Consider the following 14192-nt stretch of genomic DNA (forward strand, 5'->3'; position numbering starts at 1 on the left):
TCTCCCCAAAAGAAAGCCAAAAATAGAGCAGAAAACCCCCACTAAAAAGCTCAGACCCATCCACCTCGGGACCAGGCGCCGGCGCAGATTGATCGACGTCTTTACTCTGTTAGGGTGCGTCGCACCAAAGGAAGCAGCACCACTCCTCGATCACAACAACATTTTGGTGGGGCAAACATCCGCTCTTTGTTTCACTCAACCACTTCTCTGCCAACGGTCACATCGCGACCAAAGAGCGGGCAGGCTGTGCAAGTGCATATACCGTTGTGGCCATGCTCAATACTCGGTTCAAAAAGGGTCCCCATCTTAAGCAATAATCTTCTCCAGACTTTTGATGTTTGTTGGTGGCACAAAGTCAACCAGTCTAGTTAGTTGCGTTCTGCTACTTAATCGCGGGCGCGCACCAGCAGATTTGGAAATCCATTAACCGTCCCAACTAAGTGCAGCAACCAACCGCAATCGCGAAGCCATGGTCATACCACTAGGGCGGCTTTGGCGGGGCTGAAGACAGCTCGCTGGCCGTTGGGTTATGTCAGGTACACTTTTACCAGGGAATATCTGCTTGGTCGCATGCCAAACAACCAAGGGAGCGTGATTCGCCTCACTATTGACCATCTGTCTGTCAACCAGCCAACGCGCACGGCAGATTTGATCGTGCATAGTGAGTGTGCATCGAGGTCATATACGCTTCAATTGAGATACAGTCCGAGACCACATCGCCCTCCAAAATTCGTCCGTTTTGGACCCATCCTGCTCCCAAAAGATCTTCATAAACGGAATTGCAACTAGCTACGTTACGATCAACGCACAAACAAGCCGCCAAAACAACGCACCAGGTTGGTGCATCTATGGCAGCGATGCGGCGTTCCAACTCGTCCAATATTGGCAGGCTGCTCCTCAACGGCAAATACTCGGACCTGCTGCTTCGATGCAACGGCATTGAGCTGAGAGCCCACCGCGCCATCGTCTGCACTCAGTCGGCATGGTTTGATCAGGCCTGCAGCGGCGCATTCCAGGTCCGCTTGCTTTTTTTTTTTCAGTCTCCCTCTCTTGTTGAGCTTCATTCTTCCCCGGCCAATTACGGCATCACGGCATTAGAGAACCCGGTTTTTCTTAGGCTGTCATCATGTCAGAATTCTACCATACTACCCCCCCATCGACTCGCATAAAAAAACATTGTCGTAAAATCCAACACAAGCTTACACACCCGCCCACATTCACAGGACGAGTATGAGCGCATCATCGACTTCCCCGATGAGCGCCCTGAAATTCTGTACAAGGTCCTTGAGTTCCTGTACACTGAAGATGTCAAAGACGTCGAGTTTTTCGACAATGGTCAAATAATCACCCGAGGGCCTTCCAATTCATCTACCTCTTCATCTTCCAACCGTTCTATCGCCGGCGGCGGTGGCGGTCTAGGTTTCCAACTGGCCATTGCCGGTCTCCCACCGGACGAGCACGATCATTCATACTCGCCTCAGTACCACAACAACCAGCCCCTTCGTCGTCACCACTCGGTCCTGACGACCCGTCGGCCATCCACGTGGACCCCATCCCCTGTCACGCCTTCATTCGTCTCGCCCACCTACACCCCTTCACCACCACCGCCCGCCAGCGCAACGCCAGCCACGGCCACAACGACGACGACCGGGGCGCTCCTGACCTCGCCATGGAACGAATGGGCGCACCTGCAGCAGTCCGGGGCGGGGATTGACGGCAACAGCGCTGCCGCGGATGACGAGGGCCAGGATGCCGTGGCAACCTTGTATACGTACCTCCGACTCTACGTCGCCGCGGGGAGATATACAATCCCGCAACTGGGTGGGCTGGCTTTGGACCGATTCTCGCGGATCGTCAGGGGCCACTGGATGACAATCGCCTACTGGGCGTCGGACCATCGGACAAGAGACTTGCTGGAGGAACTATTCGAGACGACAGCCGAGTGGCCGGGGGACAAGTTGAGAAAGTTAGTATACGAGCTCGTGGCAGGGTGTTATAGGGATTGTAGGGGGAACCTGAGAGATGTCATGCTCAGGTTTCCCGAGTTTGCTGTTGAAGTCCTGGATCGGCTGGCTGGGTTCGGGGACGGGGACGATGGCCGGCATGGGATAGATGATATGAGGCGACTCACGTTTCTGCCGCCTTGAATACCCTTTTTATACCCTATCTCGCGTAAAAAAAATTATCAAGATCACATTCTCATCAGTGAATCTGAGTCAATCCGGCGTGACAAACTGTCTCTTGATGCATTTGAACTCAAGTCTGGGGACTCAGGGGTACCTGGGCCTTGGCACTGTCGCAGTTTATGTACCTTGAAAGAATTGGTACACTACCCCCTTATGTATGCGCGCGCCAGATGGATGTCCCCATGTCACAAAGGCTGAGATGGCCCTCTTGGATTAGCCGAGATGGGCAACCAACCCCAATTAAAATCAAGGGTTAAGCTTAATCTCACAACCAGTGAGAGGTAGGATGGACCCGATATACTGAGAATGAATTAAAATTATTTGTGTCCCGATCCTTGTTCGTCATGTAAATCGTACTAAATTCTGTCGAGTATTTTAACCGGTGAGCTAGGTCGGTCCTGGGGAATGCATTCTTGACCTAGATATATAATGCTTCTTTGGGTCCAGTCGAGTTCGTTGAAATACTGTGTCCCATGGGCTTGTGATACGTGGGTTTTTCTTTCATTGTATCCTTCAAGATCTCGTGATGCTGATCTTGTCATCACAATTAGGGAATGGTGTAGGGCTGCCTGAATATGAAAAAAAAAAAAAAAAAAAAAAAAAAAAAAAAAAAAAAAAAAAAAAAAAAGAAAATTGCGCCATAGATTCCTCCCATAGGATAGTGACAAAAAAAAGTCTAGAGCGCAAAGAAGACGACTCTAAAACAGATCCGATCTTCAGAAAATGCACTTGATCACGTAACTTCATCAACAAACAAAGCATGTGAACAAAGCCAGCGTTCTCGTCTCGTTGGTGAAATGTTGGTCTAAGTCACAATGTACCCTAACCCTGCGATGTTGAGATGGAAACCTGCGTCTCGGCCTCCTCGGCATAGATACTGAGATGATGCGGGGAACCCTGCCGTTACTGATGAGCATATTTGTTCTATCAAGGCAAGGCCGGTGAAAAGATCAAGAAAGGCAGACATTGGCGAAACCTCATGAGAAGAAGAAAATATATTTGGAAAAGTATTCTCACCCAAAAATGAACTTTGACCTCCCAAAGGATCTCCAGTCCTTCCTCGTCCGCCTCGATGACTTTATAAACAGCCAAATCCTCCCACTTCAGCACAGAGACGACAATAACCGCTTCTTTGACCACCGCCGCGAGGCATCCCGTACTCAGTGGGACAATGGCGGCTTGCCGAGGCCGGAATGGGAGGCCCTATTACGCCAGGCCCGCCAGCTGGCAGACGAGGCAGGCTTCCTCCGCTTCGCGTTTCCCACAGAGTACGGGGGCGCCGGCAACCCGCACCAGAATCTATGGATGTGCGCGATACGGCTCTTCCTGGCCTCGCACCCAGTCTACGGCGGCGGGCTGGGGCTTCCCAACGACCTTCAGAATGAGCACTCGGTGGTGCTCAACAACCCCATCGTGCTGATGCTGCACCACTACGGAAGCCCGGCGCAGAAGAGGGACTTTATTGACGCGGCCATCAGGGGGGATTTTGTGGCCACCTTTGGCCTGACCGAGATTCACCACGGGTCCGACGCGACGCACATGGACACGAAGGCGCGGCGAATCACCCTGCCGTCCGGCGAAGCCGGGTTTGAGATATCGGGGAACAAGCGGTGGCAGACGGGCGCACATGCCGCAACCCACCACCTGATCTTTGCCAGGACCTCTGGGACGGCGGGCTCGGCAAAAGGGATCACGGCCTTCATCGTGCCAAGGGACGCACCGGGGCTCGAGGTGGCATCGTACGAGTGGACGCTCAACATGCCGACGGACCACGCCACCATCACGCTGACCAAGGTGGCGGTGCCGGCGTCGTGGGTGCTAGGCGACGTGGATGACGGGTTGGCGGTGGCGCAGACCTTCACGCACGAGAACCGCATCAGGCAGGCGGCGTCATCGTGCGGAGCGGCCAAGTTCTGCATCGACCGGGCGGTGGACTATGCGCGGTCGCGGCGCGTGTTTGGAAAGCCGCTAGCCGTCAACCAGGGCATTCAGTTCCCGCTGGTGGAGCTGGCGACGCAGCAAGAGATGCTGAGGCTGCTGATCCTGCGGACGGCAACCGAGATGGATGCGATCGAGCGCGAGTGTGAAGGAGACCGAGGAGGCAGACCGTGGGTGGAGATTGAAAGGAGATTGGGCCACAGAATTGCCATGTGCAACTACTACGCGAATAGGCTGGCGTGCGAGGCTGCTGACCGAGCAATTCAGGTGTTTGGTGGGCAGGGATATAGCAGGCATCATCCGTTTGAGCATATTTGGCGGCACTTTCGGCGGTACAGGATCACCGAAGGGAGTGAGGAGGTGCAGATGAGGCGGGTGGCGGCCGCTTTGTTTGGGTTTAAGGGATCTGGGAAAGGGGCTAGTGGCGATAGGGAAGAGAGAAGCAAGTTGTGATGGAGCAGTAAGAATTACATGGGCACGCTCAAGAAGTTAGGTATGAGGAAGAAAAAAAAAAAAAAAAAAATTCGCCGCCAGTTTTCGGTTTCGAGCCAACCGAAGCCGGGAGACTGGTTGTTTTTTTTGAGGTGGATGAAATACTCTTTGTGAATTACTCTGTAGTACACCTAATCATACCTGGATTCGCTATATTTTGGCTCTGCCAATGATCATGTGGCTATGTTTGTCGTGAGTATCTAGTTTTCTCAGCCTCGAAAGTCTTGATTTGGTAAACCGCAGATTGGTCAATAACTATTATGTTCCCAAGTTCAAATCCCCGTTATCTCAGTCAAGTCAGGGCCATTCTGGGCGGGGCTCTCATGTTTGGTAGGGCAGGTAGGTATCCGTAGGTAGGGGTGGCGTCGCAAAGGAACAAGGTTTTTGGAATAAAATAAATAGCACAAAAGTCTACCTCATCCCTTCTCCTTGCTTTTTGGAAGCCTATTGGGAGAACCAATCAACAATTTGTTGCATACGTGTAGCATAATGGTGACATTGATGGGGCATAAGGTTTTCCCCCGCCGGAACTTCAGGAAATTTGGCCCGACTAATGACAGCAGAGATGCGGGCAGCATTAGTCTAGTTTTTTTAACGTCTTCTCGCAATAAACCGCTGGCAAGGAATTTAATTCCAGTCGTCCTATTTGCCACATACCCACCTACCCTAGGATAGCGCCGGAATAAAACTCACATCGGTCTGAACCTCTGTTGATGTGAAATCGCCGCATTACTGCATTGCTTCTCCTTATTTTTGTCCTCCTCCGTCATGACAAACCGTGGTAATACCGAGATAGAGTACACACAAGTGCCCGACGGGACTGGAGAAGATGAATCTCTCGAATCGAAGGCTCTTGTAGACAAAGCGGCACACGATGCGGTTCACCAGCATGACACAACGATCCGGCAGTCCATAAAATACTACCGGTGGGCCATCTTCTGGTGCCTAGCGGTCAGGTAAGTTTTATCTACTCTTAGCTGCTTGCTTGCTCGTCTCAACACGCTACAAGTAATTGGAGTCGCAGAGATGCTTACTGACCTTTACCTATGCCGATAGCGTAACCGTCATCATGGAGGGCTACGATGCAATTCTACTGAGCAATTTCTGGGCATATCCAACATTCCAGAGAAAGTATGGCAATTGGGTTGGTGTCAGCGAAACCACCCGTTCCGGCTACCAGCTCACGCCGGGTTGGCAGGCCGCACTGGGCAACGGGGCCGGGATAGGCTCTTTCTTTGGAGCTTTCGCCGATGGCTATCTGGTTCATCGCTTCGGTCCCCGAAAGACGATTTTGGGCGCCCTTGGGGTCATGGTCCTCTGTGTCTTTGCTGTGTTTTTCGCCCAGAACATTGAGACTCTTTTTGTTGGGCAGATCTTGGTGGGTTATACATGTGTTTTATCTGGAATTCAAGTGACACGCTAACACAAAAAAAATAAAACAAGTGCGGCCTTCCTTGGGGCGTCTTTGCCAGCACGTCCCCAGCATATGCGAGTGAGCTCCTCCCCATGAAACTCCGTGTCTACTTCACCAGCTGGACCAACATGTGCTTCATCATCGGCCAGTTCCTCGCCTCTGGAGTCCTGCGAGCCTGTCTGGTCCGCGACGACGAATGGGGGTATCGTATCCCCTTCGCATTGCAGTGGTTTTGGCCCATGTGGCTCATCCCACTGCTTTACTTTGCCCCAGAGTCGCCTTGGCACCTTGTCCGGAAGGGCAGACTTGAAGAAGCCGAGCGCTCACTGCAACGTCTTCAAGATCCCGATGCCCCGCTGTCGACCAAAGAGACGCTGGCTTACATTGTCTGCACCAACAATCTGGAGCAAAAGATGTCGGTCGGGACGGGATACATGGACTGTCTTCGCGGCTTCGAACTCCGCCGAACGGAGATTGCATGTCTCAGCTTCGGGGGTCAGGTCCTCTGTGGGACAGCGCTGGCTTACAACGCCACTTACTTCTACGAGCAGATAGGCCTCCCCGCGTCACGCATCTACAATCTGAATTCCGGCGGCTACATCCTAGCACTCGGGGGCGCATTTTTCTCATGGCTCTTTCTGATACCTCACTTTGGCCGTCGCACAATCTACCTTTGGGGCTCGGGAGTCATGTGCTTCATGCTGTACCTGATCGCGGTGCTGACCTCGTGGAACTCCCACAAGGGCGTCGCCGAGGCCCAAGCCTACCTCACCATGGCTTGGAAGTTTGTATATCAGCTGTCGGCCGGCCAGCTGGGGTGGGCGATCCCGGCCGAGGTAGGCAGCACGCGCGTGAGGCAAAAGACGCTAATTTTGGCGAGGAACGCATACTATCTGCTTCACGTCGTGGCCAACACCCTACAACCGTACTTTATGAACCCTACGGCGTGGAACGTCGGGGCCAGAACCGGCTTCCTCTGGGGCACCACCACCTTGTTGTTTTTCATTTGGGCGTTTTGGAGACTTCCCGAGACCAAGGATAGAACGTACGAGGAGTTGGATATTTTGTTTGCCCAACGCACGCCTGCAAGAAAGTTTAAATCAGCAAGAGTTGATGCTTTTAGTCACGATGCGCACGAGCTCAAGACCAGTGACAATATTTAGATTAAGACAATAAGCAAGTGGCGAGACTTGATACAGAATAAAAAAGAATATGTAAAAGTAATAGGTCTTTCCGTCCTTTTGACCTTTTTCTCGGTTCATACTTTTCTCCAAAACATTCTTCTCACTCGTCATCATCATCACCCTCCGTCTCGATCCGCTCCCGCTCCTGGGCAATCCATTCATCTGGACCAAACTTCTCAGATCCCCAGCGGAGAAACCTCTTGGTGATCCTACGAGTCTTGTGGCAGCGAAAACACGCATAAATGACGTACTGGGCTGCCGTCAAGACCACGCGAGTCGTCGAGGACTTTTCACATTTGACACAGACCACAGCAGGCTTGCGGATGTAAGCCATGACGCCCATGTGGAAATCCCAACACCGCCGAAAGATGGGCAAAAGTGAGACCCAGAAGTGCTGATCGGTCACCTGCCGAGAAACCAGCCAGCACAAGCGTTCTTTGAAGTCGACGTCATCTTGTGCAGTCTTGCTGTAGATCATCATCACGATTTTCTCCAGCGCCTCTAGTGTCTCTGGCATCTTTGAATGGTCTCTGTCGAGGTCAATCTTGGTTCCGAACCAGTGAATGACATGTCTCAGGCGCTTTATGGCTGCCTTTTTGACGTCCTCTGCCAGAAGCTTCTCGGCCATGCAGTAAAGTTTTGCCGACTCTAGAATCACTGAGAAGAGTTCGGGTTCGTCCTTGCCATCCTTGCATCTATCGGCAAGCTCGGATTCGGGAGGAGGAGGAACTTTCGTTGCTGATTGTTAGTAAGATGAATCCACAGTTTAGGGTCAAGCAAGGTCTTGAGATGGCTAGGCACAGGATAATATTGGTCAAGGTTTACCTTGCATCATTATCATGTCAATATCACTCTCTTCCTTGTACACAAGACCATCATTGTAGTTGTCTGTGTAAACGACGGCGATGAATCGTTGAAATGTTTCAATTTCTTCCTCTGGCAGATGCACGACGCCAGTCCTGGCTTCCTAGATCAGAAAGAAACCAATAAGCATTCCCAGAAACATTCAAACCACATGAAATAACATGACAAAAATAAAAATAAAACATACCTCAAATGCCTCACTTTTGAGACACGCCTCAAAGAACTCAGATTGGGCGACGATAAGGGTCTTGTGCAGGTAGAAAACAACATGGTTTTTCCTTGGCCCAACTTTGACTTGAATATCGGCATGCTTTCCCGAAGCAAGCATGCATCGAGTGGACTGGAAGAACTGCCCAGCCATTCTGCTGTTCTTTTTTTTTGTTTTTGTTTTGTTATGAGCAATAGTTGCGGACAAGAGAAAGAAAGATAAAGTAGAATGCCAAGTCGAGGAGAGCTTTGATAAAGGGACATCATTCTTTTAAAAAGGCATTGAGCGAGGGAGACGTGGACCATGAAGGTTACACAGAGGTGGGTCTTTGGTAATGTTTCGATTTGCATTGGAAACTAAAATATCCAGCTCCAGCATCCAGAAAGCACAGGCATTTACAAGATGTTTGCAAAGACCAGACGTGTCAATATCTCAAGTTTGCCACAGAGGATAACAGGCAAGACTAGGCCCAGTCCTTTCATACCACTAGGTACCTACTCAAAGACCCAAAAGCGCTTGCATATTCAAACACGGTACAGATTCAAAGCCCGCTCCATTCTTTCCAACTCCTCCACGCCGTTCGAATTCTCAACAATTTCCTCCCACAGCATCCGCCATCTCTCATGCCTAGCCCACTGGCCGGGTTGCCACTCGAACTCCTCCTTTTGAAGGGCATGATCATGTACGTGCCCGCATAGGTAGCACTCACACCTCCACCCAATATACCAGGGTGCAAGGTGGTGCAACCTATGGCAACCTGCCTGCGAGAGGCAGCCTGGACAGGTCGGCGGTGGTGGCTGGGCGCGCTCGTACATGCTGTCTCTCAACTCATCGTTCCCCATCAGGAGCCTTGCAAAGAAGAACTGCAGGTGAGGGTAGAAGAACTCCTGCCTGGCACGTTCCGAGGCCTGGTGGACGTAAATGCAGACCGATTCTTTTAGTGCCAGATCGAACCGAGTTGTGTTGGCATAGACCCCTTTTATCCAACTGCCTAGGGCTTCAAGGTTGGGGGAGCCGGCGGGGAGCCAGTTCAGTGACTTGGAAGCGAGAACTTCAGCAAGCACGGCAGCCTGGTTGGCACAAAGAGTCTGGAGGCCTGTGACGAGATACTTGTCGGCCATATAGTAGACCTCGGATAGTAGCACAATGCTCTGGAGTGTTGGGTCTAGCGGTCTTGAGCTTGTTGGTTCTTCGTTCGTAAGGCTGGCATCGTCGACTACAGAAGCTAGGTGGTGTGTTAGCCATCAAGCATGTTGATATGTCAAAGAAAACCCTCTTCGGAGGCTAAAAAGAAAATTCAACAAAGAAATGGAACTCACATGGAACTTGCAAGCTCAAGACAAGCTCTCTGTCCAAATTTCCATTCCTTGCTGTGTTTGTGTATGATAGTAAAGACCCAGTGTAGGCAAAGAAGGCCAGAAACTCAAATGTTTCCCCGTTTTCTGGTAGAGTGATTGTTGATGTAATGGCCTCCTAGATTTTACCAAAAGGAATGAGGTCAATGTCTGCGTTACCTGCCTAGAAATCAGCTGGAAATATTGATTTGATCGTACCTGGAACATGTGTCTTTCATCAAAAGCTGCTCTAAAGAACTCTCCGCAGGCCACGAGTCGCTCTTTGTGGATGCAAAAGGTACTGTCTGCGCAAACCACGGTTACGTCTCCAGGTAATTGGCCGATGATTTCCCGCATTTGGCCACGGGCAAGATGTGAAGCTGTCATTTTGTTGGTGTAATTGGTTGGTGTGTACCGACAAGCAAATATATGTCTAGCCGGGAAGCTGGTCAAGTTGACAGTGGTAGGTATGATACGTAAGATGCAAGGCGACAAGTCCGTGGAGCCCCCAGAATCCAAGCTGGGGGCAGAAAGATGGTTTATATAGTGTCTTAGTATTGTTGATTTTTATGTTGATATTCATGTGAGTGCTGCAGTATGCAGCACTAGTGTGGGATGAAGCATAGAAAATGGTCAACTTATTCACCGAACTTGTTCACCGGCATCCTCACCATGGCAACTAACAGAATTTAATACATTTCGTTCCCTATCTTAAGTGGCAAGTACGTCGTGACTGCTGTCAGGCGCGTTTGACAGTAAATTTGAAAAAGAGAAACCGTACACTGGAGATGTGTTCAAAGGCGCCAAAGGAGCGACGCTGCCGTGTCGCTACCTCCTTCCCACCAAGATTTGCTTAAACATCAAAAACAAATCCTACCCTATAAGCGGGCTTATTGTGCCATAATGAAGTCTATAGGTATGCTTCGGGCACATGGGAACTTCTTAAAGCTTACAGATCTGCGAAGTGAAGAAAATAAAAATAAAAATATAAGAATAAGAAAAAGGCAAACGCCAGCTAAAAAGCTTAATTGCAGTCATATGTAGCAAAGAAAATAAGAATAAGATATCACCCGCCTCCTGAGTTTCCTAGTACTCCGGATACATAAATGTATTAACTATTCAGTTCCTCTACAATGTATTACATACTCATTTTGCTTGAACATCGACTTTTAATTACAACACATTGATGATCAGCAGTTAATCATCAACTTTTCAGCTTCGCCCATTCAAGCCTCAAACCTCTCGTCTCTCATTTTATACTTTTTACGCTTTGCTATCCGTAGAGTCATTTTGGAGCACCAAGCATTTTCTTAACTATTCTGTTCAAAAAGCAATATTTATTCTTGGGGAACTTTGCCAGCTTCCTGGATTATTTCCATCAACTTACTTTTACATTCGTTCCTACCACTGCTTCCATCACTGCCATCCCCGCCAATAGTAATACCGTTTTCGCAAACAGGCGGCTACGATGGTCCAGAATCTGTGCCTGATGGGTTCACTGATCCACCATCCAGACTGAGCCTCAACTAGATTTCTTTTTTCTTCTTCTTCTTTTCTTCTATCTCTTCGGGATCTCACTGTAATACAAACTGCAGGTTTCGCCGCTTCTGACCGTCTTGATACTTAGTCATCAACCTAGTCGCTCAGTTTTGGCGCGCCTTATCCTCCACCTAAGAGTAGGCGGTTTTCGATGCTATCTATAAGATCACTGAAGCTCTGCTCAGCGAAGTCTACCTTCGAGCGACGCCCTTTATCATCGTCGGCTGGATTCCAGTATAGATATCTTTTGATTGTTGCCGCCCGGGCCGCTCATGGATGCGAACTTGGACCTGTTCCGGGTTACGTGATACATTTGCTCACCCGATCTTTCACTGTGGGACATGTAAACATGTTTGCTGGAGAGGTAGGGATAGACCAGGCCGGATGTGTTTGAGTCCCTTGTTGGGCCATGTGAGAAGAAAGATCAGAAAAGCGGCTTTTTTCAGGGTTGCACAAAAGCAGGTTCTCGCGGGCCGCAAAGGTGAAAATCGATAATCTTCAGTCTATTGAGGCGAGAAATACTGTGCCTAGAAACTTCAATAACAATGGCGGAGAGAATAGAAACAAAGAACAGTGATGCAGCAACCAATGAAGGCGATAGCACAATCATCGAAAGCGCACCCGGGCTCCGGTGCCTCAGACATCAAACGACCTCAGATCGGGACCGGCTGCTAGTTATCGCGGAAGGAGCAAGAATGATGTCTTCGAGAGGGACCGAGAAAAAAGCAACTCGTTGTTTTGAGCATACCAGTGGCACCGGGGATAAAAGACGAAAAGAAAAGAATTAAGACACTAGAACTAGATGGTACGCCAACATGCTACTGCCGTTTAGTCTCGATGAATCGAGAAAGGATCCGAGCAATCAAGACTGCCCGGATCTTTAAATCCCCAATTGGTGGCGCATGCTAGGAATAGACTAACTGCGTGCATATGAATCAGTTTTTTTTTCGTGGAATATGACAAACGTATCAAGTGTGACCTTTTGTACCTAAAGACTCCCAAACGCCGGCAAATGCACATCACAAGACCCTCAAAGACCATCATTTTGCACACTCATTCCTCCATGGCCGCCTTGGCCGCCTTCTTCTGCTTCTTCAGCTTCTCCTTCCTCTCCTTGATCTGAGCGTCCAGCTTGGCATCGTTGCTCTCTGCATCCACCTTTGCCTTTTTGCTCTTCTTCTTGGCCGGCTTCTCCACTTCGGTCGCGGCATCAGCCTTCTCCTCCTCCTCCTCCTTCACCTGCTCATCAGCAGCGGGTGCCTTCCTCTTCTTGCCTACGTTGGCCTTCTCCTTCTTCTCCTCGAGCGCCTTGAGCTCCTCCGACCCCTCGGCAAGGACATCCTTGTCTCCGTCCAGCCACAGCTCCTCTGTCTGCCAGATGGGCAGAGCCGCCGTCTCGGGTCCCTTGAGGTACACGGCGCGCAGGTTGTCAATACCGCGCGGGATGAACTTCTCCACAAGCGCGGTGACCACCGTCTCGGCGTTCTCGGCGATCTGCTGCGGTGTGAAGGCCGCGTATCCGATCTTGACAGCCGTGTTGGTGGTCTGGGTGAGGTGCACGAGTGCCGCGCCGACGGCAGCCTCGATTTCCTTGGCCATCTCACCCGCCGATTTGGCGTGCTTCACGCTGCTGCCCTGCTCCTTCTGAGCCTTCTTCTGCCCCGGAGTGGACTTGGCGCCGTCGGCCTTCTTGTCCGGCCGGTGCAGCTTCACTGGAACAGGACGCTTGGCCGTAGTCTTGAAAAAGGTCTTGCCCAGGGCCTTAGGCAACCTGTTGACGATCCTGTCGTCGGCCAGGAACACATCGTGCTCCGAGAATAGCTTCCTCTGCGCCTCGAACGTCTTGAACTTGGCCTGGAGGTGCTTCAGGTCAACGACCCTCGTGATGCGCTTGCCCAGGGCCTCGGGGAACTCCTCGCTGGCGACAACGTCCTTGTAGAAGCGCTGCGGGTCCGCGACGATCAGGCAGATGGTAGTCTCGGGGTCCGTCCGGTTGAGCGGGTGCGGGAGTGTGACACGGCCAGGTTTGAGCTTGTTGGTATCGCGTACGTTACGCTTTGTCGTCGCCGTCAACCAGATGGGTGTCTCGGCCTCGGTGGACTCTTCGAGAAGGTTCTTCTTGTCGGCGGATGCGGCTGCTTCCTTGGCAGCCTTTTGCATATGTGACAGAAGGGCTTTTGAGGCTTTGAGGGTCTAGAGTTTTGCGCCGAGGCTTTTGTTAGCAGGAGCTATCGGGTAGAGAACATCGTCCATGAGTATTCAATTGGCTAACCTGCTCCGAAGAAATCGGCACCACTGAGGTCTCCCCCTTCTTGGCGACTGCTAGTGACTTGCCCATCTTGAGCTCTGTGTGTTGAAAGAAAAGGGGGAAAGATCTGGAGTTGAAGGGTAAGAAACGCTGTATTGTCGCGAGCTTGCGAGGCGCAAAAACTCCTGCAAGCAATCTATCAAGTCAAGTGTGGGGGTTGGAGCGCTCCAGGGAACTTTTTTTTTTCTGCCATTAAGCGGTGAAGAAGCCGCAACCAGGATTGGTGGCTGGGCTCCGCGTTATATGGGGCCGAGCGGAGCCGGCAAATGCGGGTCCAGGCGCCGACGAAGGGTCTCCGGGCGTGTGATGAAGGGACGTGACATGATCCGGGATCAAGTTGTACCAATTGCGAAAGGTACCAACTGGCCCCTATAAATCATGCGCCAAATACCGGAGCAATCTTTGCTTCATATATCACATCTTTTAATTGCAAATATGTACTCCGAAAAACTAGGGCGAATGAATTTGAAATGTCGGTGTCCATGAGCGGGAGTAACTCCACCAATATACAACGAATGATATATGTGAGCAATCCTACATTATGGTAAAAGCGCCAGATCCATGACACCCAAGATGTTGTGTCAACCGAGCATTTCAATCGGCCCTAACCAGACCCAGCGAAACCCATGTTGTTCTCAGCCAAGAGGAGGACGCAACGACACCTGCGAGCTTTGAAAACATTCCACGTCTACTTTTGGTATTGACTTGATTGAAACACAAAATTA

The 14192-nt window shown here is 50.7% G+C and overlaps 6 protein-coding genes across 6 annotated transcripts; 3 read left to right on the forward strand and 3 right to left on the reverse strand.

Moving 5' to 3' along the window:
• The first annotated feature begins 209 nt into the window (after positions 1-209).
• On the forward strand, positions 210-2202 carry PgNI_06422 (uncharacterized protein). Its single transcript, XM_031126446.1, has 2 exons — positions 210-1016; positions 1224-2202. Exons 1-2 carry the CDS (start codon positions 849-851, stop codon positions 2145-2147), a joined length of 1092 nt encoding a protein of 363 aa, XP_030983283.1. The 5' UTR covers positions 210-848; the 3' UTR covers positions 2148-2202.
• Positions 2203-3209: 1007 nt separating this feature from the next.
• On the forward strand, positions 3210-4577 carry PgNI_06423 (uncharacterized protein; the record flags this gene model as incomplete). Its single annotated transcript, XM_031126447.1, has 1 exon — positions 3210-4577. The coding sequence occupies one exon, from the start codon at positions 3210-3212 to the stop codon at positions 4575-4577; it is 1368 nt and encodes a 455-aa protein (XP_030981967.1).
• Positions 4578-5351: 774 nt separating this feature from the next.
• PgNI_06424 (uncharacterized protein) lies at positions 5352-7193 on the forward strand (the record flags this gene model as incomplete). Its single annotated transcript, XM_031126448.1, has 3 exons — positions 5352-5572; positions 5673-5994; positions 6060-7193. The coding sequence occupies exons 1-3, from the start codon at positions 5385-5387 to the stop codon at positions 7191-7193; spliced, it is 1644 nt and encodes a 547-aa protein (XP_030983281.1). The 5' UTR covers positions 5352-5384.
• Positions 7194-7314: 121 nt separating this feature from the next.
• PgNI_06425 (uncharacterized protein) lies at positions 7315-8439 on the reverse strand (the record flags this gene model as incomplete). The annotated part of the gene is made up of 3 exons (XM_031126449.1): positions 7315-7952; positions 8040-8181; positions 8266-8439. The coding sequence occupies 3 exons, from the start codon at positions 8437-8439 to the stop codon at positions 7315-7317; spliced, it is 954 nt and encodes a 317-aa protein (XP_030981966.1).
• A 371-nt stretch (positions 8440-8810) lies between these two features.
• On the reverse strand, positions 8811-10007 carry PgNI_06426 (uncharacterized protein; the record flags this gene model as incomplete). The annotated part of the gene is made up of 3 exons (XM_031126450.1): positions 8811-9502; positions 9606-9759; positions 9840-10007. 3 exons carry the CDS (start codon positions 10005-10007, stop codon positions 8811-8813), a joined length of 1014 nt encoding a protein of 337 aa, XP_030983280.1.
• Positions 10008-11916: 1909 nt separating this feature from the next.
• On the reverse strand, positions 11917-13568 carry PgNI_06427 (uncharacterized protein). Its single transcript, XM_031126451.1, has 2 exons — positions 13432-13568; positions 11917-13352 (listed from the first exon to the last, which is right to left on the reverse strand). Exons 1-2 carry the CDS (start codon positions 13495-13497, stop codon positions 12213-12215), a joined length of 1206 nt encoding a protein of 401 aa, XP_030981965.1. The 5' UTR covers positions 13498-13568; the 3' UTR covers positions 11917-12212.
• Between the last annotated feature and the right edge of the window lie 624 nt (positions 13569-14192).

Source organism: Pyricularia grisea, chromosome I (assembly GCF_004355905.1).
Source record: "Pyricularia grisea strain NI907 chromosome I, whole genome shotgun sequence".
In the NCBI taxonomy this organism is placed as follows: domain Eukaryota; kingdom Fungi; phylum Ascomycota; class Sordariomycetes; order Magnaporthales; family Pyriculariaceae; genus Pyricularia; species Pyricularia grisea.